The sequence below is a fragment of the Drosophila mojavensis genome, unplaced genomic scaffold (assembly GCF_018153725.1).
Source record: "Drosophila mojavensis isolate 15081-1352.22 unplaced genomic scaffold, ASM1815372v1 contig_231, whole genome shotgun sequence".
NCBI lineage: Eukaryota > Metazoa > Arthropoda > Insecta > Diptera > Drosophilidae > Drosophila > Drosophila mojavensis.
This window is the reverse complement of record NW_025318772.1, coordinates 4,176,485-4,189,126: the sequence shown is the minus strand read 5'-3', so window position 1 is coordinate 4,189,126 and position 12,642 is coordinate 4,176,485. Positions and strand designations below refer to the sequence as shown.

The 12,642-nt window shown below is 38.2% G+C and overlaps 1 protein-coding gene across 1 annotated transcript in view; it reads right to left on the bottom strand.

Annotated features, from left to right (window-relative positions):
- The window catches only part of LOC6574898 (segmentation protein cap'n'collar), a 40,280-nt gene extending 27,638 nt beyond the window's left edge, over window positions 1–12,642 (bottom strand). Inside the window, exons 1-3 of the mRNA XM_002000890.4 lie at window positions 12,501–12,642; window positions 10,761–11,067; window positions 7,387–8,908 (exon numbers count right to left, since the gene is read on the bottom strand). Of these exons, the coding sequence (XP_002000926.2) occupies window positions 7,387–8,421 (1,035 nt within the window). The 5' untranslated portion in view covers window positions 8,422–8,908; window positions 10,761–11,067; window positions 12,501–12,642. The remainder of the gene's footprint in view (window positions 1–7,386; window positions 8,909–10,760; window positions 11,068–12,500) is intronic.

Sequence of the window (12,642 nt, the reverse complement as noted above, 5' to 3'; positions counted from 1 at the left end):
AGTGACAGCAGCACAGGTTATGAAGGGATAATCACAGGATAATGGCGCACATTAGCAGAGTCCACAGTCGACAGTCGACAGACGAGAGCTGTGCCATGCAATGACACAACACAGCACAAAAAAAAACAAAAATAAAATAAAAACATTTAACAAATCATGACATAAAATGCCATTGATGGCTTAATTAAAATGTTTTTCCTTCAGCTATTTCTATATATATAATATATGTATATACACATACATTTCTATAAACCTATATATATATCTGCATTGCCTATGTATTTTTTTCTTTTAATTCTTTTTTCGAAGCGACAGTTTTTTCTCTTTCTGTTTCTCGATGTTTGTAAGCCCCGGCCCTTAGCTGGGTTCACATTTTCTTTTTAATGAAATTGTTTGGGCGCATTGTGAGGCTTTCTTGAACTTTTCTGCGCTATGATGCACGTACGTGAAACAAAAAGCAATCAATCATCAGCTCTCTGCCTGTGCGTGTGTGTGTGTGTGTCTCTGTGTGTATGTGGAACCACGCCTATCTCCTGGATTAGTCAGCAGTATCCGAGCGAGCATGGCGGCGGCATCATTGGTCTCTTTGGGTCCAAAGAAGGGCCGCCGCCGCTGCTTCTGAGCCCAATCAATTGCTGCCGCGCAACGCTGACTGCGACGTCGACGCTGGCAGCGACGCAGCTGCGCCCCAGGGGAGGATGAGTATACGCATGTGTGTGTGTGTGTGTATGTGTATGTGTGTGCCCGATTGGTCCCCTTTTGGAAGCAGTGCACATGCTGCGCGTTGCGCATGTTCGTTCAAAATGAGCAATTAAACGAGCGACAGAAAGAGAGAGCACTAGCAATGAGAGCGAGAGAGAGAAGGAGATGTCGTACAAGGGTTGTTGATGTGTGCGCCCGCTGCTACTTATTAGGTAGCTATTGTCGTGCCAGCTGTAGCGAAAAGTTAGAGTATGCCAGGCCAAGTGTATAATTGGCCCAAGCATAGGGTATACAAATAGCGTAGAAGAATGTAAGCTGACTGTTCAGTTAGGCTTAACTTTTTAAAGCTTAAAGCTTAGCTTAGCTATCGAGAGTGTTGCACTGAAAGCCCTGCAGAAAGTGCACAAATACAAGCATAACTTACAAATACATAAGCATTCCAATATTAAAAGAAATGTTTGAGCTTAAAAATGAATTAATTAAATTAATTAGAATATTCAAAATATATTTTCAATTATATTTGTTTTCAATTTGCAAAAGCACGCTTGCCCCTCGCATTCAGGTTGCCCAGCTATTCAATTGAATGTAACCCAGAGATAAGGTAATCGTACATGGGGCGTACAATTTATAACCTTATCGCAGAGCAATACTTAAACGTGTACGTGACGATACAAAATGTTAATATTATAAATAAAAGTTAGATTGATTATATATTATAAGCCTTATTTTCGATGCATAGAAAATAAAGTATAAATCTTAACGAAAATATATATTTTTTTAAATAAATAATTAATTAAAATAATAAAAAAAAAAAAAAAAAAAAAATATTTTTAATTACTCAAACGTAAGATCGCAATCTTCGACTAAAATTATTTCACAACAATCAACGTCTGGCTGATAATGCCAACAACTGATAAAACACATTTATAAAGGAAAATGCGAATAACAGAAAAGGGTTATCTAAGCCCTGGAAATATATCAGATTGACCTTGAAGTTTGATCGCAAATCGGAAAAAAGGAAAAGCATTATGCAATAAAACTGCATTGAAAACAAACTGAACAGAAAACACGTTTGAGATGTGTGTTGAAGCTATCAGACTGTTATATATATATAGACAAAGGTAGACGGCATTTGATAAGGCGCTCTTCAGGGGTGATAAGGCCATAGCGATTTGGTTTATTTTGAGCAACTGCCTTGGGCTGGGACAAATTCTGTTCACTTTAATCAATCAACATTAGGCGCATCACAATATATTGACACTTGCCGCATTTTGTTGCAACAATTAGTGCGCCATTAACGGCGAGCTGACCACAAAATGCGATCGGCGATCGTAAGATTTTTTGTGGCAAGATAAATGTTTTTTTGATCCTTAAGCGGCAAATTACAAAAGTCTCAAGTGAAAGCAAGTGGCGGCTGCGGTAGAAAGTGCAAAGGAAAATCACAGAAAACAAAAAAATATTGAAAAGAAGTTTAAGAAGATGAAGAAGCACACAGAGAGCAACAACAAGGAAAGGAAAGGAAAGGAAAGGAAAGGAAAGGAAAGGAAAGGAAAGGCTCAGTTGCCGACTGAGGCTAAAAGGTTGGCGAACGTCATTAATAAAGCCTCGCAAAGATTTTGATGACACCTGAACTGACAGCCGCACGAACGAGCCCCGACCAGATCACTTCACTGCATTTTGTATCTGCAAGATACACACACACTCACATGCACGCATACAGACACACATTTAGTCGGCTGAGCGGCAAGTGTGGCGCATATTAATCATGTGCTCGTCAAGCCTTCAGTCAGTCAGTCAGTCAGGCCGTCTCAGGCCTCTCAGGTCTGTGCCCACCAACAAAGCAAACTGCTAACTCGAGTGGCCAACAGCGGTTTGTATCTTTGTATCTTATAGATACACATTTATCAAGTATTGCACAAGTATCCTGCTCGTTTCTGCGGTTAGCCACAGCAACACGCCCCAAACTTTAATAACGGTTCATTTGTGTCATCATTTTTCTGCTGCCTGCGCATTCGATTGCGCTTTCATTAACAACATTTGCACTCAACACCCACAACTAGAGATGAACGAATCGCAAAAAGAATGTCTAACTAGAGGTGGCCAACATATTTTACTGAAATATATATATGTTTTTTTTCTTATTTATTTCATGTTAAAATTTATTTTTCTTTTATTTTATTTATTATTTATTAGTTTATTATGAATTATTTTTATTTTGAATTTGAATTTGAATTCATTTTGATGTCTAATTAGAATTTGTTTTTTTATAAACTCATTCATGTCACGATATTTGTTCAGTTCCAGCGATAGTTCAGCCGCTCGATAATCGATTTGACATCTGAACTTTGTCAAAAGCGCTCGTTCGTTCACTCTTTTGCACACACACTCACTCACACGCACGCACACTGACACACTCTATGGTTAAAGCATTTCCATCTCCTTCTAACGCGCAGGAGCTGCTTGATTAGTTGCCAGCGCTCGCCGACAGGGGGCGGCGCAGTAGTTGTTGATGCACATTTGGCAAGCGTAAGCCGTAATTAACGGTATTTAATTATGGAAATTAACAATTGAGCACTGTGAGAAACACAGAAAGCGACGCGCACGGCAACAACAAAAAAAGAAACACAAACGGCGCCAAGCAGCAGCAATAGCAGAAAAAAATGTGCTTTTTTATGTGTATTTTGCACAGGGTAATTAGGTGGAAATGCAACGTAATTACAGTCAAATGATTTTTCAATTTGCGTTTTTTTTTTCTTCAGCACTTAACATTAGACATGTTGCCATGTGAATATAGAAAGTTCATAAACACAGACCGCTAAATAGGTGTGCATATGCTTGTACTCCTCATTGAGACACATGGCTGAGTTTTAGATTAAATATTTTATGAACGTTTCTTATTCAAAAAGAATTTTTGTTTCCCGTTTTTACTGAGCAGCGATACGTGTTTAACACTCGAAATGAACATTAAGTAGACTGAAAAGTATTGTCGAAGTGTTCCAAAGGCCCTAGCGTTGTTTTTAATTTTTTCGTCTGGTCTGATTAGCCGTCGCTGACAGCGGCAGCCCATAAAATATTTGATTATTTTAATTGATAAAGTTTTGTTTTGCGCGCAGCTCTAAAATGTGTTATAAAAATACACACATACTAAAAAGCTGATAAGCAAATGTAAAACAGAAAAATAAATTTTAGCAAAAAAAAAACCAATTGATTTCACTTAATGGGTGTAACCCTTATTGTATAAGCATGCTTAAATTATATAATACGTAGTATCTTTGCGTTGCTACTCTAATTTTTTACACAGCCAGTAAAGCTTTTTAAAAGCTCTTGGATTTTGTTTGAAAACTCGCTCAAATACTTTGGTTGCTGTATTGGCTAAAGTGCTTAGCTAAATAACATGTTGAGTTCTGTTGCCTATGGCAACAAATGTTGCTAGTATGTTGAGTTTCCAGTGTGGTGAAGAGTAAGTGCTTAGTTGACAGAGAGAGCAAGAGAGCCCGCTGAATATAAAGAAAAACTTATAAAGTGTGGTGTGTAAAAATGCCGGTAAAACAGCTGTTTGCGTTATATGTTACGTTATCAACTCGTTGCAGCAAACAAGATGAAACGGGGCGGACAGAGGGAATATAACTGCATGTATAAAAGAGATAAATGCAAATGAACAAAATCAGAAAACAAAGTGAACATGATATAACTTGTATAAAAATGAGTAATTATATACATGTGCATTATTCAACAGTTATAAATTTGATTACATGCGCAGCTGCAGCGAATGCAACGAGCTGAGCGTCAACTCAATACTGAAAACGAAGTTCAACGAAACCTTTGCTGACTGTTGCTGCTGCTGCTTCGGCTTCGCTTGTTGCCCAAGTTTATTTATTCCGCAACGGAGAGAACCAAAAATAAGAACGACAACAACAAGAGCGATAAAAACTGTCAATATATGCGAATATGCCAAACAAAGGGTAAACACGAAAAAACACACAACTTTGTGTGTATTTCTTTATTTATATATTTGGTTCTTCTTTATTTTTTTGTGTGTAGGATACGCGCTTACAATTAGCAGAGCTTTAGCAGAGAAGAAGCATAAGGTAAACGACATTCAACGCTATCAGTGCAAATGTGTGTGTGTGTGTGCATGAGCGTAAGCTTGTGACCTCATCTCGGACACACACACACACAAACACATACAAACATGCTTGCTTGAGTTTACAGGTGCTCGAATTGGTGTGAGCGAGACAAAGCGACTGTTTTGTGGTGTTTAACGATCTGTGCTCGATCGCTGAAGAATCATGAAAGAGTTAATGTATACAGTGAAAGCTCTTTATAAAACACAGATTCTAGATTTATATAAGTTAAATATAAATAATATAATTTAGTGAATTTTAGGCATTAATAACATAGAAGCTGAGGACCCAAAATGTATTTTCTCAGCTTTTACTGTGAGTGGATGCAGAGCTAAGGTAAAATATTTATAGAAAACTATTTTTATACATAGTCAAACTATTCCATAAAACAGTCGGACGTGTAAGGACAACAATCAAAGCCAAATGCACTGAAATTCGCAAAAGTGAGCGGCGAATAGCACAAACGTTAAATGTCAGCTAATTGACCCATTTGACAATCTCAAAGATAAACACACACGCACACATCAGCGAATGTAAAAATGGAAAACATTTCGTGACATGATCTATAAAAATTCAGCAAAATATGCATGAAAAACACCAATGGAACAAATATAAATACACATTACTCACCCCATACAATGCACACACACACACACACACATAGCTATGCACATACATACATACATATACATAAATATAAATATTTACATACAACAAAAAAGTATTTTAATTGCAATACATGAAATTTGTTGCAGCCGCTAAAATTGTTGACGGCATTCGGAAGATTCCGATTTTGAAATATAAAAAATGAATACCACACTTCTGCTAAGTAGTCGATAGTTAAATACCCTGTAGAGTTTGCTTTTAAAACTTTTTGCTAGTTTTATTTCCTACTTGAATTGTATCGCAAATGTAACTAGTTTCATTATAAAGTAACTGAATAGTTCCAAAACATAAAAGTTACATTAATTTGTGTCATTTTTGTTGGTTCTACGTAACGAGTTAGTAACGCAATGAAAATTGTTATGACAAACCAGTTTCGAAACTCAGTGAATGCTCCCAAGTTCACAAACTGAACCTAAGGCTACCTACTGGTTCACACAACAGTTAAGATTCTGAGTCACCGCCCAGGTTCTAAGACTAATAGAAGAAATTCGATATATACACATTCACACAGCACAGTCAAGCTACCCCATTCAATAATCAATTACAGGGTAATTGCTGCAAAGTGAATTTTGTGTGTGTTTGCAATACATATAAATGATGAATATTTACGCTAATTTTAACGCACATCTTAATGTTAATAAATTCATAAATGTTAAATGCATTGCTAAAATTATATTTGAAAAGTTTTGCGAAATGAAGCAAGAAGAAGAAGACAAAGCAGCAGCAACAGCAGCAGCAAGGTCTCTTTTGGACAACGTGTGACCCGATTGATTGCCATTTAGAAAGTAGCAATAGTTCAAAGCATTATATAGAGAGTTTTTCGAATATATAATGAGCGGCCAGAGAAATGCGACACTAATTGGCGAGCTCATTTGTGCCTAAGTCAAACACGACGCGTGTCGAAGTCATAATAATGATTTAGTTTGAAAGATTTGCTAATATACAAATAAAGTTCAATTTCATTTATGCATATACAAAAACCGTTCATTCATTGAAACTCAGATATCTATGGAATATGTGGAAAGAGATCTTGAAAGCAAACATAAATGTTATGGAACTGCCAGAACAAACTACCGTTTAAGGTTTATAAAAAGCTCTCTTTAGATTTCCTCGATCGACATATAGCAAAGAACCAAACTAAACTTTGTATTTATTTACTTCCAAAAGCAGCTCTGATCTATTTAATACATATATCTTGTATATATGTATATGTATATTTATATAACTGTAAAACAGACGACAAACATCATTTGCATAATATAGTCTGCAAAGTGTCTATAAAATACATTTTCAGACCTGAAACGACTCTACCTGGCGCTTACATCTCATTCGTCGTTTGTCTAATTGAAAATGTGAAATTGAGGCGTAAATTTTAATGACACCGCGAATAAGTCAAGCGAAGGGCAAGCGCCCCTTCATTAGCAAGTCGACAATTCAAGTAGGTGACACTCTTTAAATATTTTGTAACGGGAACAGAGTGCGTACACAACAATATAAGCAGATCCAAGTGCCTATAATATAACTGAGCTGATCGATAACTCAAACTATTTCTTAAATTCGATTTTGGTTTGATCATGAGCTAATAGTTAGAATAGGTCAATAGACCTTTTACTTACTGATGAGCTGAACAACTCATAACAAACTGAACAGCTCATTAGAACATATAGTTAGTGAATAGTTCTGAATAGCTCATATAAACTTATAGTTCACAAAGAGCAACTCAATAGAACTAATATCAGCTATATATGAACTAGCTGATCTCCTCAATAGAGCAGCTCAATCTATGATCACGTATGATACATTCAATCAAGGTACAAAATTCCATTCACACATACATTCATAGGTTCTGTGTCAATAATGGCCATCCACTAATTTAGATCTATTTAAGTGTTACCTCCTCAACGACTTCGACTTCGTTGACAACGCCAAAGGAATCCTCCTCGCTGGTCAAGCCTTCCACTTCGCAGGCATTTGCAACACCCACAGCTGATTCCGTATCCGAGTTATCCTCAATGAACAGGCGACTCAGTAGAAGATCGCCCTCATCATCCTCATCAGCATCCGGTCCGAATTGCTGCACAGTCAGACTGCCCGAGTTGCTGGGATGCGGTGTGCTGTCGTTCAGAGCACTTGGCGTATCGCTCGCATGCTGATCTAGAGCATTGGCTCCGCCCGCATAGCCATGCAGGAAGGCCGCCAGATTGAGGTCCAGCTGGCTGTTGTTGTGCGGCTGCTGCTGGCCATCCTTGAGCGGCAGATGGGCGTACGGACTGCTGTAGGGCAGATCGCCGTAGTCATGCAGATCGGCCAGATTCTGTTCCCAGATCGAACGCTGATCCTGCAGCAGATCAGGCGACATGAATATATCCAGATCTGGCGAGGCGGCCATCACATTCTGGCTTCTCATGCTGCTCGTCGTATTGATGTGGATCTCGCCAAGTGCCGTCGCACCGGCTCCACCGCCTGAAGTGTTCGCTGCCACCGAGCTGCTGCTCGAGCTGCCGGAGTTGGCGCCGTTGCCGCCAGAGCTCTGCAGGTCCTGCAGGGCCGCCGTCTGCACGCTGCTGTTGCCCGTCGTATTGTGCAGATTCATGACAAAGGTGCTCGCATTGAACCTGCCCGTGGGCAGCTTATATTCCTTGCCGCTGCCAGCGCCGCTACCCGCCTGCCGATGATCGAGATGAAGGAGATCCTCGAGCAACGGCATCATGCCCTTGCGATTGCCATACGGCTGCTGTGTCTCAATCATCGGCACCGTGCGCAGCATCTCCAGCTCCCAGCCCTCGCCATGGGGTAGCTCCAGTTGGGAGTCCCAGCGGCGCAACAGGCGCTGCTGCAGCAGCGTGTAATCCGTGTCCACGTGCAACAGACTCAAGGCCAACGCCAGATGCAGCATCTTCATGGCGTACGCCTTTTTGTTTGAGATCATTTTTGGTGTCGAGGTTAACAACGCGTTGCAGATGACTAAATGAACGTGGGTGGGTTTTGTTGCTTTTGTTGGTGTCGTGTCAACAGACAAGCGACAGTTGCTGTTTCAGTTGTTTGTTGTTGGTGTTGTTGTTGTTGTTGTTGCTGCTGTTGCTGTTGACCCACCTCCTCCTCATGCACCGCCCGGCCAGACAACAGCCCGCTGGCTGCGCCGTCCGTGCGTTCAATGGCGTTTCCTTGCTGCGCTTCAATCGAGTCTATATACTCGATACATACAGATATGGCTATACATATGTATATGCATATACATACATATAACTATATATGTATAATTGAATCAAGCTGCGCAAAAACCAAAATTTTTTGTTTGCTTGAATCGCAATTCTCCTGCTGAACTGATGGTCACTTCGCGTTGTTTTCTTGTTCAATTAATAAATGTCCTCGTGTTTGTTCAGCTTCTTCTTGATTTTAATATTGTTGTTGTTTCACTGCAAATATAGAAACAGATGGACAGAGGTTAAATATTAGTATGTATATATATATATATATGCTTAGTTAATCGGCGTGTCAAATATGATTTTCAGTCTTAATGAATTTGCGTTGTGCATGATCAAAGAAACAGCTAAAGGCAATGCAACAGGAAATGATCAAGCACACACACACACACACACATACACACACACACACATCTATTAATAGATACAGTTGAATCTAGAAGCAGTTATCGATTTAGATATATACATATAAAACATACGATTTCCGTCTTGACTATATCAAACCATTTCCTTAAGCTGATAAATCAAATATGCATACATATATTCCTTACTAGGTACATACTTATATATTGTGATACTTGTCTTTAATTATAAAGTATAAATATAAATATATATATGTGGATCTCCAATTAAACATATATATATGCATATTATTCTTTATTGTATGTAATATCCTATAATCATGTCTGAATCATAACTTAAGTTTCTTTTATACACAACTATTTTGCTTGAAGCTATCTATAACGGCGAATCTTTACTGAAGTTTAGTTAGTACATAGTATATATATAGCATACACATATACAATTGCACACTAGTCACACTTTTTATTCTAATACATTTTTAAATAACTTTCGTATTTGTTGAACGATCCTAATGAAATATTTAGAACTTAAATATGACCTACAAATGTTTTCGTCTATATAGAGTCAATACTGATAGATATGTGTATGAATGAGTTTGTATGTATGAACGTATGTATGAACGTATGTATGTATAACATTTAAAAAGTTTTCTTGCTATTGAAGCCGTTTCGATGGACTGAGATGATTATAAATGAAATCAGCTGTTGTTGCTTATCAGAAATATATTATATTATATAATTATTATAGGTTTACCTAATACTACTATAAATCTAACTAATGTATAATTGATACAACTATCAATCTAACTAGTGTTTAAGACTTTTGGCTAAAACAAAAAACTAATATATACAAACACGAATACTAAAAGAACAACAACTATCTATTACGATTTAACATGATATATCTCATGTTTAGCTATTCGATATCAAATATCTATCTATCTATCTATCAAATATCTAATGCATTCTCAAGGGTAATTGAAGTTGTTTATTCAAGTTGATGCTTACAACGTGTTTCTTTTATATTAGCACCTTTAACACCTTTACAGGTATTTCTATTAAATAGGCTTTTATTCGGTATCGAATTGGGCTATCAAATAATGTATAATGCCTTAGCTTTAAGGGAAGCCTAAACATGTGGACATTCAGTTGTTGGTGTCTGTCTGGATGCCCACGCCACGGGCTTAGTCCCTTACTCCTGCCATCCGCTCCCTCTATATCTATCTCTTTCTTTCTTTGGGTCGACGACGGCAAAACACGCGACAGACACGACGGCTGCGTGAACTTGAACCTGTTCAAGGTCTTTGATAAATTTCTGACACGAGGGGCGGAGGGCATGGTCGACAAGTATACGACGCACTCACTCATACACACACACACACACACACACAACAAAGACGAAGCAAGTTCAAGGCGAGTCGAATTGATGGGCAACAACAACAAATGTTAGTCGAAAAATGATATAAACATGCTTTGTTTAAAGGCTGCAATAGACATGTGAGTGTGTGCGATATGCAGTAAAATAAAACAATGTTCGATCAGCACTGGCAAAATCAGAAAACAACAACAAATACAAATGCAGTTCCAAATAACCTTTAATGAGTAGCTCGCGCCAAATGAGCGAGAGTGAGATGCATGCATGTGTGCGGGCGTATGTATATGTGTATACCGATATGTGTGTATTTGTCGGACAGTGCACTCACCTTTTTCTCCACGAATTCCAATTCGCTTTTCGGCTGCAAGAAGCGCTGCTGCCTGTGCTTGTGCTTGTGACTTCAACGGTAAAAACTGCGTCGCAGTTTTTGCTGCAAAGTGCTGCTGCTGTAGGTGAATGATATTATACCGTTTCAACGCCAGCGCACGCCGTTGACGTCGCTGCCGACGTATGTATATTATTCTCTTTTAATTTTCAATTACAATTTGCACGCGGCTTTTGTTGGTTTTGTTTTAGTTCTTATTTTGATTTTTTTTTATTAATATGTTGTGCTCAATAAATTAACATTCGATAGGCTGCAAAAGCATTAATTATTAACTAACAAATTGTTAATTGTGTTTTTTTTTCTATCACAATTGCTCTAAATATTTGCCGATGTCCTTGAACTTGGCCAATGGACTTTCGTCCAATCGTCCAATCGTTTCGGCGATTGTATATTTGGTAAAAATGAGTCGAACAAATACAAATGCATACATTTGCTTTGGTATTGTAATGTATGAGTGTCTGTATTTGTTATTGCATTGCGGTAAAGCTAAAATTTTAACTCCCGTCGTCTGCTGGCCCTGTTACTGTTCGCTGTACACTCTTCACACGCACCGCGTGTGTATGCATGTGTTTGTGTATGGTGAAATCGTCATTTGTTTAAAACACATACATATGTATATTATTTATGATTTTTTTTGTTTTCATATTTTGTTTAGCAATGCCAATGCTTGTTCTGCTTTACTCCTTCACATCAACGTTTATTTGTTGTTTGCTTTTATCGCTGTTTTCTTGGCCAGTCTGTGACTCACACTAACAACACAAACGGCTGCGTCTCTTCGTCAGTTTCTTTATACTCTCTTACATACACACAGACTGACAGCAGACGTAAATGCGTGCACGTATGATTGTATATGACAACAATTAACTCATACGTTTAATTAAATGCAAAATAATTTAACATTTACGGCAATCACAGCTCACACGCACACACTCATGCACACGCATGCAAACACACCACACTAGTCATATGCATATCAAGACAAAAACAATACACAGCAGCAGCAGCCGCAGCAACAGTCGCAGTCCAAGAACAAGAGCGCTTCACACTCACACACGTACATAGAGACATACAAATATAAAGCGCAGTATAAACAGCGTATTTTAATTTGATACAATATTTATCATTGTTTTTGTGGTGCCGTTGCCGCTGCCACCTCAGCCGGTGCTCGCACACATTATTAGAAACTTCGAGAACAATTCCTAAGCTTGAACTTTGCATCAACAGCAGCACAACACTGTATTTATTAAACAATTCTATTTTGGCAGCAATTTCCTCAGCTTTATGCAGCTTGCAACATGTCAGCTGAGCACCGCAGAGAGCATATTGCTGAATTGTCTGGCTTTGGCTGTTGCTGTTGCTGTTGCTAGCCTGTTGTTGTTCACCACATCACAATGAGGTTGCATATTTATTTAGATTATTGGTGTATTGCAAAACTGCAAATTTGTAAGAGAACTTATAAAAAAAACACGAGTTTGCTTAAATGTTGATACGCTTAAGCACACATTCACACGCACTCACATTTGCACACACACACACACTAATGCAAGTACTAAAATACACGCATTGTACATGAATTTTGCACTTATACGCGGTTTCTTTTGCTTTTTATTCGCCTTTGAAAAAATATTGCCACTTTCTCTTTGCGTTGCGTATTCGTTAGTTTACTAACGGATGTATACTAACTTTATCAGCACGAAAATATACGTATAAAACGTGTTTTTTATTGTTAACTTGCGTTACTTTTCTGATTTTCACAATTTCTTTTTGACTCGGCGAACGCCTGACAGACGTCTGTTCACCGCGCTTTTAAAACAACAAATACAAT